Source organism: Coregonus clupeaformis, chromosome 10 (assembly GCF_020615455.1).
Source record: "Coregonus clupeaformis isolate EN_2021a chromosome 10, ASM2061545v1, whole genome shotgun sequence".
In the NCBI taxonomy this organism is placed as follows: Eukaryota; Metazoa; Chordata; class Actinopteri; order Salmoniformes; family Salmonidae; genus Coregonus; species Coregonus clupeaformis.
This window is the reverse complement of record NC_059201.1, coordinates 56,701,277-56,714,389: the sequence shown is the minus strand read 5'-3', so window position 1 is coordinate 56,714,389 and position 13,113 is coordinate 56,701,277. Positions and strand designations below refer to the sequence as shown.

Genomic DNA, 13,113 nt, shown 5'->3' with positions numbered 1-13,113 from the left:
TCAACCATTTATCGGATCATCAAGAACTTCAAGGAGAGAGGTTCAATTGTTGTGAAGAAGGCGCCAGGGTGCCCAAGAAAGTCCAGCAAGCGCCAGGACCGTCTCCTAAAGTTGATTCAGCTGTGAGATTGGGCACCACCAGTGCAGAGCTTGCTCAGGAATGGCAGCAGGCAGGTGTGAGTGCATCTGCACGCACAGTGAGGCGAAGACTTTTGGAGGATGGCCTGGTGTCAAGAAGGGCAGCAAAACATCAGGGACAGACTGATATTCTGCAAAAGGTACAGGGATTGGACTGTGGAGGACTGGGGTAAAGTCATTTTCTCTGATGAATCCCCTTTCCGATTGTTTGGGGCATCCGGGAAAACACCTTGTCCGGAGAAGACAAGGTAAGCGCTACCATCAGTCCTGTGTCATGCCAACAGTAAAGCATCCTGAGACCATTCATGTGTGGGGTTGCTTCTCAGCCAAGGGAGTGGGCTAACTCACAATTTTGCCTAAGAACACAGCCATGAATAAAGAATGGTACCAACACATCCTCCGAGAGCAATTTCTCCCAACCATCCAAGAACAGTTTGGTGACGACCAATGCCTTTTCCAGCATGATGGAGCACCTTGCCATAAGGCAAAAGTGATAACTAAGTGGCTCGGGGAACAAAACATCGACATTTTAGGTCCATGGCCAGGAAACTCCCCAGACCTTAATCCCATTGAGAACTTGTGGTCGATCCTCAAGAGGCGGGTGGACAAACAAAAACCCACAAATTCTAGTGGATCTAGTGTTGGGGCTTGGGGCTGATTTGGGATTCAGAAATAAAGAGACCAACTCATACTGAGTGTCAGAGTAGAAAACCATATCACTCCTCTGTCAAGGCCCAAAGTCAAGGGGCCAGCAGCTTATTCTGGCAGGCTACTGCTGACAGACATTCACATACTGAAGGTTTTTTATTTTTGTATTTTTTACATGTGCTCTATATTTCCTGTTTGTTTGTTCATCATCTGTATCTCCTTTGAACAAGCTTAGGGATACGAATAAATGTGTTTCCTCTTTCAAACATCTGAGATTTTATTTAAAGATGTTGCTGTGTACTGTATATCAGTGTAGTCCATCTCAATTTCCAGCATCCCACCAAATTAACAATAACCATTTAACCAGACATTCTCACTAATTCAAAACAACAAGTGAGAGGAGCATGGGGTTAGGGTTGGGCGGTATCCAGACTTTCATACCGTTTCTGTACCATACCGGAGTATACTGTATTACCGAATGTGCACACAAGGGGCGCTATTTCAAAACAATTTTGGCAACCGGGATCTTGATCCAGGAGGGGATTGAATGTCTCTGCTGTAACCAAGACGTTTGATCTTGACATCTAGCCTCTTAGCTAGCAAGTTAGCAAATCAAATGCATAGCTGGAGCCCTGAGCTGGATATAATTTATTTCACACATCTTAGATTTCTTATAGTTATACTTAACTTATTTATAAGCAGTGGCATGCACCCATGCAGCCCCCGTGAGGCGGGGGTGCCCTCAACACAAAAAAGTAAAATATATAATTATTTTATTTTCAATTAAACAGTATTGAAAATCATACCGTCTGTATCATACCGTTTCCAAATAACCCAGTATACGGTATAAAAGGTATGTCGCCCAAGCCTACATTGGGTTCAGTACATTTCTGCAGTATCCAATATGTTTTTCACTCACCATCATCCAGATAGGCTTGGTTCAGGTTTTCTTGCTTGACCGTCACCTTCTCCAGGACTGGCCCACTCTGGCTCCCTGTTATTGGACCCCTCTGGGCCAGGGTAGGGCTATGTCGTGGTGATAGTTGTGGAGACCTGCCCAAGACCGGCACCACCATCTGCATGAAGCCCTGGTACTGGCCTTCTGATGAACAGGCCTCTGGCGCGGCACCAACCTTCCATGATGAAGCTGCAGCCCGGTACACATCACCCACCATGGTGACATGCTGGTGTTGGGCCAACGGGACTGCAATGTTGACAACTCGCTGATTGGTGGCAGAGTGAGAGGGGTGGAAAGGTTGGGAGACTAGGGTGGAGTAGTGCTGGCTACCGATATTCGACATCTGAGATGGGGAGCCACAGTGGGTCATCACTGGGTGGTGGTGGTGGTGGTTCATTTCTTGATACAGAACAGGGCTGCTACCCAGGCTTCTGCTTTTACTGGGGTAATAGACAGATGGGTCTTGTTGTTGATAGGCTGACACTCTGACAATGGAGTCGTGGAGGCTCGCCTGCTGGCAGGATACCAAGGTTGTCATGCCAGCCTTGTGGCTATTAGGGTTGAGATGGCTACTGGGGGTGTGGTGGTAGGACTTGGGTGACACTCCTAGGATCTGGGACACAGTACAACCCAGCTGGCCAAACTGGATGTCATCTACGGGTTCCGTTTTAATGGAGGGAACTGAAAAGAACAGTAAATCGGAATTAGAATTTGGATGATCTGAGTTTTAAATGACAGTTGGCGCTAAAAACAAGTTAAATGGATAGTTCCCCCAAATTACAAAATGATATATTGACTGTCAGTGACTGATATAACAAGAGGAAAACTGCTGATGCACTACCAAATTTCTAAATTGCATGTTGTGTATTCTACTATGCTATCTCTCAACAGTAAGTTCAGACCCCGTCTGACTTCCTACATGCAGCACGCCACATAGTCTGCGTTTAGGCAGAGGTGGCACTGATTGTCAATGTCATTTTGTAATTTGGGGGAACTATCCCTTTAAATAGTAAGCAATGGGATTGTGATAAAGTTACTGCCATTTAAGGTGTGGCCGGATCCAGTTCTAATGATGACAAAAATATATAAGGAGTATGGATGGACTCACCTGTTAAAGGAGTGTAGGTGAAGTGCTGCGCCTGACTGCGTTTCCTCCTCCCGTTGATCACATAGAAGTTAACTTTAGCCGTGTGATAAATGGTGTGATCTCGATATGGAGGGATCTCGATAAACAGCATGCTCTTGATATAATATGGTACAATAGAACATCAGTCATTTGTCATAGAGTATCACCGGGCGACAGTGTGGACTGTGGACATACCATATCTCTATACTGAGGCTGTGTGAGATACACTATATGACCAAAAGTATGTGGACACCTGCTCGTCGACCATCTCATTCCAAAATCATTGGCATTAAAATGGAGTTGGTCCCCCCTTTGCTGCTATAACAGCCTCCACTCTTCTGGGAAGGCTTTCCACTAGATGTTGGAACATTGCTGCTGGGACTTGCTTCCATTCAGCCACAAGAGCATTAGTGAGGTCAGGCACTGATGTTGGCCGATTAGTCCTGGCTCGCAGTTGGCGTTCCAATCCATCCCAAAGGTGTTCAATGGGGTTGAGGTCAGGGCTCTGTGCAGGACAGTCAAGTTCCTCCACAACGATCTCGACCAACCATTTCTGTATAGACCTTGCTTTGTGCACAGGGGCATTGTCATGCTGAAACAGGAAAGGGCCTTCCCCAAACTGTTGCCACAAAGTTGGAAGCACATAATTGTCTAGAATGTCATTGTACAGTGGGGAGAACAAGTATTTGATACACTGCCGATTTTGCAGGTTTTCCTACTTACAAAGCATGTAGAGGTCTGTAATTTTTTATCATAGGTACACTTCAACTGTGAGAGACGGAATCTAAAACAAAAATCCAGAAAATCACATTGTATGATTTTTAAGTAATTCATTTGCATTTTATTGCATGACATAAGTATTTGATCACCTACCAATCAGTAAGAATTCCGTCTCTCACAGACCTGTTAGTTTTTCTTTAAGAAGCCCTCCAGTTATCCACTCATTACCTGTATTAATTGCACCTGTTTGAACTCGTTACCTGTATAAAAGACACCTGTCCACACACTCAATCAAAAGACTCCAACCTCTCCACAATGGCCAAGACCAGAGAGCTGTGTAAGGACATCAGGGATAAAATTGTAGACCTGCACAAGGCTGGGAAGGGCTACAGGACAATAGGCAAGCAGCTTGGTGAGAAGGCAACAACTGTTGGCGCAATTATTAGAAAATGGAAGAAGTTCAAGATGACGGTCAATCACCCTCGGTCTGGGGCTCCATGCAAGATCTCACCTCGTGGGGCATCAATGATCATGAGGAAGGTGAGGGATCACCCCAGAACTACACGGCAGGACCTGGTCAATGACCTGAAGAGTGCTGGGACCACAGTCTCAAAGAAAACCATTAGTAACACACTACGCCGTCATGGATTAAAATCCTGCAGCGCACGCAAGGTCCCCCTGCTCAAGCCAGCGCATGTCCAGGCCCGTCTGAAGTTTGCCAATGACCATCTGGATGATCCAGAGGAGGAATGAGAGAAGGTAATGTGGTCTGATGAGACAAAAATATAGCTTTTTGGTCTAAACTCCACTCACCGTGTTTGGAGGAAGAAGAAGGATGAGTACAACCCCAAGAACACCATCCCAACTGTGAAGCATGGAGGTGGAAACATCATTCTTTGGGGATGCTTTTCTGCAAAGGGGACAGGACGACTGCACCGTATTGAGGGGAGGATGGATGGGGCCATGTATAGCGAGATCTTGGCCAACAACCTCCTCCTCTCAGTAAGAGCATTGAAGATGGGTTGTGGCTGGGTCTTCCAGCATGACAACGACCCGAAACACACAGCCAGGGCAACTAAGGAGTGGCTCCGTAAGAAGCATCTCAAGGTCCTGGAGTGGCCTAGCCAGTCTCCAGACCTGAACCCAATAGAACATCTTTGGAGGGAGCTGAAAGTCCGTATTGCCCAGCGACAGCCCCAAAACCTGAAGGATCTGGAGAAGGTCTGTATGGAGGAGTGGGCCAAAATCCCTGCTGCAGTGTGTGCAAACCTGGTCAAGACCTACAGGAAACGTATGATCTCTGTAATTGCAAACAAAGGTTTCTGTACCAAATATTAAGTTCTGCTTTTCTGATGTATCAAATACTTATGTCATGCAATAAAATGCAAATTAATTACTTAAAAATCATACAATGTGATTTTCTGGATTTTTGTTTTAGATTCTGTCTCTCACAGTTGAAGTGTACCTATGATAAAAATTACAGACCTCTACATGCTTTGTAAGTAGGAAAACCTGCAAGATCGGCAGTGTATCAAATACTTTATGCTGTAGCGTTAAGCTTTCCCTTCACTGGAACTAAGGGGTCTTGCCCGAACCAGTTATTGTGCTGACGTTGCTTCCAGAGGCAGTTTGCAACTCTGTAGTGAGTGTTGCAACTGAGGACTGACGATTTTTACGCGCTTCAGCACTCGGCGGTCCCGTTCTGTGAGCTCATGTGACCTACCACTTCGCGGCAGAGCCATTGTTGCTCCTACACATTTCCACTTCACAATAACAGCACTTCCAGTTGACAGGCAGCTCTAGCAGGGCAGAAATTTGACGAACTGACTTGTTGGAAAGGTGGCGTCCTATGACGGTGCCACATTGAAAGTCACTGAGCTCTTCAGTAAGGCCATTCTACTCTCAATGTTTGTCTATGGAGATTGCATGGCGGTGTGCTTGATTTTATACACCTGTCAGCAACGGGTGTGGCTGAAATAGCCAAATCTACTAATTTGAAGGGGTGTCCACATACTTTTGTATATATAGTGTATATATGTAGAAGAGGAGTTAGGTAGTACTTTATAAAGCCAGTAGTATTTTAATGTCACTTTTCATAAAGGTGATAGGATGGTAACTCACTGATTGGCTTTTGTCTCGGTCTACTGATGCTTCCGCTTCCCAAATTTGCTGCCCATCTGAAAGAAACACAATGCAAGTGCAGTATACCATTAGCATGAATGGAATACATTGAATTAAATATTAGGAGTAGAGCAGAGATTGATATGAACAAACTAAAAAATTAGCAGAGAGGGATGTGAAGGCAACTACAGTAGTAAAACTGGAATAACATCATATTTATTAAATAAATACAAGTATCTAAAACAGGAGCTAGCTGATGTAGTTATAGTCAAATGGAACCTTTTAAGATCCGACCAAAACTCACAAATGGCACAAACAAACCCAGTAATGTGGTGGTAGCAACAAACTTAGCAATTACATGTTTCATACTCAGGGCGTTAAGAAAGCATCTGTAAATCTATCAAGGTAGTGAGGTTAAATGAAAACTCCCTATCCACCCACATTTTCTTCTCAGTAACTGGCACGTTGGCAGTATCAGTAAAGATTCTCTGTCATCTCTGCTCTAGTATATTCCCATCTAAACTTTGACCTACTGCTCACAGCCCACGTTTTGAGTAAAGTGAGACAAAAAACATCTCTCTGCTTGAAGATGGTATCGATGTTTGTCTAACCACATCCTCTCGCACTAAACCACATGGTAAACAAGAGAGCAGTTTACAAACTCATAATGGTACTTCTATTCTGCACCCACACCTTGTTACGTGACACTCTACAGAGGCATCATAATCCTGTAAAGACCATACAATTATGGAAATTAATCATTGCAATAAGTAGGTCCTATGTGGCTCAGTTAGTAAGAGTGTAGTGCTGGCCATGCTAAGATCATGGCTTCAATTCCCACAGGGATCACATACATACACTGTACTGTAGGTTGCTTTTGAAAAAATGGTCTCCTAAATGGCATAGGCTTGAATATTACAGAACCTTTTGGTCTAGTCATTTTTCATTTGTGCGGAGTTATTTGAGCATGTGCAGTGCGTCCCTATTTTGTGACTGTTTCAACTTGGGAGTAGTGCGTCACTAATCCTATTATCTAGTTTCTCTTCCTGTATTGCAGTCAGGGGGTTATGACTAGACTAGACATCTCACTGCTCTGTACTATAACTCCAGTACTATCGGTTTCTTTGGCAATATGCAAACAAGATGGGAGTACAAATAAACAAACTAGATGTTAATCATCTTATCCATGTTGGGCTATGCAAAGAAATAAAGCTTTGCATTATATAGCCATGGTGATGTCAGAGAGCTTGGAGACCAGTCCATTGAGACCAGCAATCCATACAAATCTAAGCAGGTCAAAGATGAGCTGGTTGGTTTTAGAACGTGCAGTACAGTAATTCTGGATCACAACGGAGCACAATGGCAAGAGAAAGAGAGAGCCAATAGTTTAAAAAAATAGCAAATGTTCTGGAAATTGTCTTCTCAATAGGACAACTAACTCAAAATAGTTATCAACTACTGCTGTACAAACTCAGTGGCCTTGTGGTTTGAGTGTCTGAGATTGGAATGTTGGGATTTGTTCCCTGGCAGAGTCATACCAAAGACTGTAAAAATGGGTCCCGGTGCATCGCTGCTTGGCACTAAGCATTACGGCGATAGATTGGGGGTAAGGCCTGTCCTATCCAGGGGGTGTACTTGTACATCAAACTGCCTCATGCTACAGAAACCGCAGATCCTGCGCATATGAGCTGTTCCGGCTCATACAAGCCAACGCTCGTGGAAGGCTGATTACTGCTGTACGAAGAAAAGACTGAGGCAGCCAATAGGCGACAACCTCCTGGCTTAGCCCATTTCTATAATTTACTACCATGAAGCCAAACATTACTAAAGGTAGTGTACAGTACGCCATTACTAGATACAATGACTTGCTTTTGCTTGCTCTTTGGAGTCTAGGCCGGGTTACTGTAAAGCACAACTGCTGATGTAAAAAGGGCTTTATATATTTGATTGCTTGATTGTAAATTCCTCACCAGGTGTCTTCTCCGTGAACACCACCTTGGAATAAGAGGTGAAGTTCTGTCCGGTCAGTATCATCTGCTGTCCCCCTAGAACCGAGCAGCGGTCTACGTCCTGGCGCTCTACAGTGGGAAGCTGGTGGGCTGACCTCTGGGCTGTGGAACCACAGTAAAACGTCATTAGGAGAACATTAGAACCCGAGTCACATTCTGAGGGTGACATTTTGCACGAGCAAATGGCTGTGAGCAAAATAACTAACATTTCAAATAGACAGGAAGGCATATAGACAGGTAGGCAGTTTACTAAATTCCAGTTATATAATCCTTATAACGCACATTACTGAAGAAAATGTTTGGATTAAATCGCTCTGCAGATTATTATTATTATTATTTTTATTATTATTTGCAGTAGTTATAGAAGTCAGGTTGCTGGAACAAATGTTAACTTACAACACTCGATGGGATGGGAGGCCACTTGAAGAGAGACATACTGTCCTCCTGGATGGGGAATATGGACCCGGAAGACCAGACGGACACAGGTATTCTTCCGTCCGATGTCGGTCTCTCCTGTCCTCAGCTCGATGTCAGCGTTCCTCAGCTTTAGGATCCCAGCACAGTCAATCCTTTACATGGGAAGTGAACATTTTATTTGATTAATTATTTCATAACCTAGCTCTGAAAACGTGTGTGTGTGTGTGTGTGTGTGTACACTGTACTATCTCTAGTGTACTAGAGACTGCTCTCCATACACTGCTCTCATGTTGTTCTTGGGCTCCAGAGGGATCTCCAGGACCTTGGTGCCATTGACCATTATCTCATTGCTGGGGGTGGTGACGGTTTTGCCCATAATGCGGTGCACATGGTAGAAGGCATGGGGCTTGAGGAGCCTCTTGTCAGCCGTTCCGATGAACACCAGCAGACCCAGTGGAGCTGTGCCTCTGTACCCATGAAGCTGTCAACAAACAAACAAACAAACAGTTTTACCATTAAAGCTGGAATCTGCCATGTCCGTTTGGGATATTACAACAACAAAGAAGTTACCGCAAACAACGAACACTGTTCCCCCCGACATCATTGCATGTGCAATAGAACAGCAGAACATGTACTGCAAATTTTTTTGCACTTTGCCGGAGGCTCCTCTCCTCAGTTTCTCCTCAGTTTCTCCTCCGTTTCAACCACAGAACAAAAACAACAACAAAAGTGCTGGGGCGAACAGGGTTTCTGTTTCTCCTAATGCGGATTCGATATTTAAAGGGACATTATATTCCAAAACCAAAGTTTGACAGATGTTTTCAGACGTCAATACTGGTCTTATGTTGAGATAAGTCCACATCCCAAGCCAGCTATTGTATATATCCACCTATATGCCACAACCCAGAATAAATAGAAATGATAAGCACCATTTATTTTCCAAATCTTACCCGGTGCTTTCTTTTCCATTCATCTGGGGTTGAGGCAAAGCTGGATCTACACAATCAATGACATAGGATGTGGACATTAGACTGCTTTTTAAGGTAAAAAAACATCTTTCGGAAGTTGAAATCGATACTGTGTCCCCTGTACTGCACAGCATTCCTTCAGCTTTTATACATGATGGTAAATAATCATATCTCTGACTAATTTTGATAATTTGAACTGTGCACCTCATTCTAATGTGTAATCCACAGTAGAACAATTCATTCTAGACACCTACTCATCAAAATATTAAACTGTTGAAATCGGAGACATCTATAATTACTTAGGGATCATCGAGGGTTAAATACCTCCAACAATATCACAGTTCTTGTCTGTTACATCATGAAGGAAAATGACTTCATAGGTTACGAAAGGCCAACTCCTGACATAATTATTTGCATATGTAGCAGATGGCTAATGATTAGCAGATGGTTAGCATCGCTACTGTTGCCCTGGACCCAGAAATGCCTTGGCTTTCACGTCACGGAATGAGAAGACCGCTCACTCCGTTAGTAACTATACATCAAAAACAAAATGGCTTAGTCAATATGTCTCTGAACTGTCTACTACTTCATATTGGTGGATTTTCCACCAATATGAAGCTGAACGTTAACCTCGATCCAAGGCTCAATTGCTAGAGAGCCTGCTGGGGATGAGAAGTTGAAAGTGTTCACCTTTACATGGAAAACATTTGTCAGTAAAGGAGGGAAATTCCAGCAGGTTTTGAGGGTGAGATGCTAGATCACAAAACAACTTACTAAACTAAGCCATTTGCTTTCATTTATTTAACTTTTATTTCAACAGGGAGTCTTCCTCTCCTTTCACTTAGGGCGCGTCCTCTCAAACTACTTGAATAGAACATTGTAGTAAATAACTTGTTGTAAAGAAGAGTACATGAGAGTATGGGAGCTTTCACGTATCACCTGTATGATCTGGATCCAAGAGTCTTTGGTACCCTGATCTGCGCTAATAAGCATGCGTGAGTAACGTGTCCAAGATCCAAGACCAGCGTACTAGGTATTGTGAGGCGGCAGCACAAGTCGCATGTAACTTTTTACCCGTTATAAACAAGCTAGCTTGCTTACGTCATGTAGAATGAGCATCTCGCAAATCCTACCCTGAAACGGTTATCGTCAGATCTTGTAAAAGCTAAACTTATTTTGTTGAATTCTCACAAAAACTTGAAGAAACCGAACCAAGGTACCGAACTTCAAGTGTGAAAACGCCCTATGTTGGTTTAACTGTGCTGTGCTGGTTTTGTGGTTGAATGGGTGTAGTCCTAATAATGCAGGCTGATACAAGGATGTTTATTTACATATTGTAGCTGTGCAGCTGAGACAGACAGGGTGACATAATGACAAGGAAATACCACCACAGACACATTTATACACACGGGAGTACAAGCTGCACGATACATTTACACACTCAAACATCCACACAGGCACATTGTCAACAACCATCCCCACATACCTAGATTTAACACAGACACACACACATTCCCCCTCCCCCCTCCCCCAGTACCTGAACCACAGTGTGTCCTCCGCCGGGTGCTTTGACTGCCCCCCTGCTGCCCTCTGTCTCGTAGTGGGCACGGTGGTGCTGTTTAGGCTGCTGCTCCAGACAGAGCTCATACTGGTCTGAGTGACTGGGCAATTGCAAATCTAGAGGGGGCAGAGATGGCACAGAGATGCTACTGAAGAGGGGAGAGAGAGAGAGATTTCAATGGTTATAGCGGAGTTAGATCATTAGTGTAACATTTCCTGCCATAACACACACACAAAATTACAGATCACATATCAGAACATGAAATCACAATTTCAAATGAAATAAGGTTTTCCTAATACTGCTTCTGTACATAGCCTGTAATTACAGAGTCATTCTTATGAGGGATCATCATTCCCGTAGCACATTATACCTGAAGGCTCCGTGGGCTAGTGGAACTGGCCAAACAGATGTGGGGAGGATGTAGGTCTCAGCCCCAGCTCTGCCTCTCCTCCCCTGCTCCATGGGATGCACACAGCCATCCCCCTGGCTCTCTCTGTACGTATAGCACTCCACACTGGGCCGCACTATCTTGGAGGGCACCGCCCTGGGCAGGCTGGAGCTGAGGCTGGAGCTGAGGCTGCTCAACCCCTCTTCAAGGCTGGGAGCCTGCTGAGAGGCATTGGCCTGGGGGTCAGCCTGGGCCTGGGGTCCTTGGGGGTGGTGGGGCGAGGGGCTGGGGCTCCGGGAGAGCTGCTGCTTGCTGGTGGTCCCCAGGCTGGGGGCGCTGTACTGGTCGTAGGTGCGTTTGCCCTGGGGAGAGGCGGAACGAGAGCGCGGGTGAGTATGGGAGTGGGGGGAGGATGACCGCTGACTTTGCAGTACCAGGAACGTCTCCTCTGTGATGCTGGTGCACGGGGAGGTCCCTGGGGAGGAGTGAGCCGAGGACATGTTGATGCCCTGGAGGTGGTCCGAGGTGGTCAAGCCCACCGCGCCCCCACCCCCACCACCACCACTAGGAGATACACAAGGCGAGGCCCGGGGAGAGCAGGCCTCGGACAGCCAGCCCGTAGAGGAGTTGCTGCTGGCAGGGCTTAGGCACTGGGGCTCTCGATAGGCTGTGTTCTCATAGCCAGGCACAGTCAGGGCCGTGGATCTGGGGCTGGCATCCAGGGGCTGAGTCCGGTAAGGGTCCCCAGACGGGGTGATCTCAATCCTAGGGCTGGGGGAGGGAGCACCCCCTGGCCTGGAGGGGAAATCCAGCGAGTTAAACCCAGGCCCAGACAGGCAGTCAGTGACAGGCCCATGGTAGTAGGAGGACTGGCTGGAGGTTGTAGGGGCACAACTGGAACTGTCATCACAAGGGTAGGGCACCATAGATGGAGGGTTGTGACCATCGTGAGGGAGAACCCTTGAGTTGTCTGTAAAGAATATGGAAGAATGAAGGGAGTACTCATTTAGGGGAGTGCATCATGGATTGCACCATTTCAGGATCAGAATGGGATTTATTTTTGTTTTACTAATTACCATACGCCTGCCATTTTAGTGACAATATTTTTTGTTCTTACGAATTTTGTTACCAAATATTTTTTTATGGACATCAGGCAATTCCAAGCAATAATAGGAAACATGTTCCTAAAATAGCATGTGTTTTAAATTGACGGAGTGACTCCATCATTCACCACTGGTTCAACCTGGCTAAATATAAACTCAATCACAAAACCATGGATTTGTACAAGCAAGAAAAAGCTAATTGAAATCTATTTTACATTTCGTTTTGTGACTGTAGCCTTTTCTGAGTAGTGTACAAAATATGATTACATGATAAGGCTACTTTTGTTTTGTAAATCCTGAATAAAAATGTTATAAACTCCAATTTAAACCTTTATTATTTTAACACCAAAAGATTTGTCGGAACATATTGATTGCACTTATGGAAAATGTTCGCACCCTTACCTTCATTCCCGCGAAAGTCATCCTCAGATGGGTTGTACAAAAACAGGTAGGAGAAGTCGAACTCCTCTTGACCGTTATCTTGACCAAGACCTTCCACAAGCTCCAAAGAATTTGGATCATTCTCTTCGTAGATGGTAGTCATCCTACGCACGTAAATTATTTATCAAAATGAAAAGAATGATAAAACAGCAATAGTTACATTAAACGTGTTACTTTCCCGACGCTATAAATTGCACGTTTTCTCTACCAAATTGCAACATCAAAAGTCCAGGCTAATAGTTCAAATGACACATGACAGCGACAATAAAAAAATAACTGCCGATTTGGCTTCCTGCTTTTACGCTTTTGCATAGCCACGTGGATGCGAATGATTCTGTGGTGATGATGTAACTTTGTCGGGTAATTTTGTATCAATTTTTTTGGATTGTTGCTGAATAAATAACAGACACTGACATTTTGTTTTTTTGCATTTCAGGTGTAACACAACTCTAGACCTATTTCACTATTATTAGGCCTATTATTTCAGAATCATTTTACACCGTTACCTTTATGTT

The 13,113-nt window shown here is 44.6% G+C and overlaps 1 protein-coding gene across 1 annotated transcript in view; it reads right to left on the bottom strand.

Annotated features, from left to right (window-relative positions):
* The window catches only part of LOC121575592 (nuclear factor of activated T-cells, cytoplasmic 2), a 32,408-nt gene extending 19,557 nt beyond the window's left edge, over positions 1-12,851 (bottom strand). Inside the window, exons 1-9 of the mRNA XM_041888779.2 lie at positions 12,560-12,851; positions 11,037-12,024; positions 10,643-10,814; positions 8,416-8,618; positions 8,117-8,289; positions 7,682-7,822; positions 5,712-5,767; positions 2,853-2,985; positions 1,706-2,425 (exon numbers count right to left, since the gene is read on the bottom strand). Coding sequence (XP_041744713.2) covers positions 1,706-2,425; positions 2,853-2,985; positions 5,712-5,767; positions 7,682-7,822; positions 8,117-8,289; positions 8,416-8,618; positions 10,643-10,814; positions 11,037-12,024; positions 12,560-12,701 — 2,728 coding nt within the window. The 5' untranslated portion in view covers positions 12,702-12,851. The remainder of the gene's footprint in view (positions 1-1,705; positions 2,426-2,852; positions 2,986-5,711; positions 5,768-7,681; positions 7,823-8,116; positions 8,290-8,415; positions 8,619-10,642; positions 10,815-11,036; positions 12,025-12,559) is intronic.
* Between the last annotated feature and the right edge of the window lie 262 nt (positions 12,852-13,113).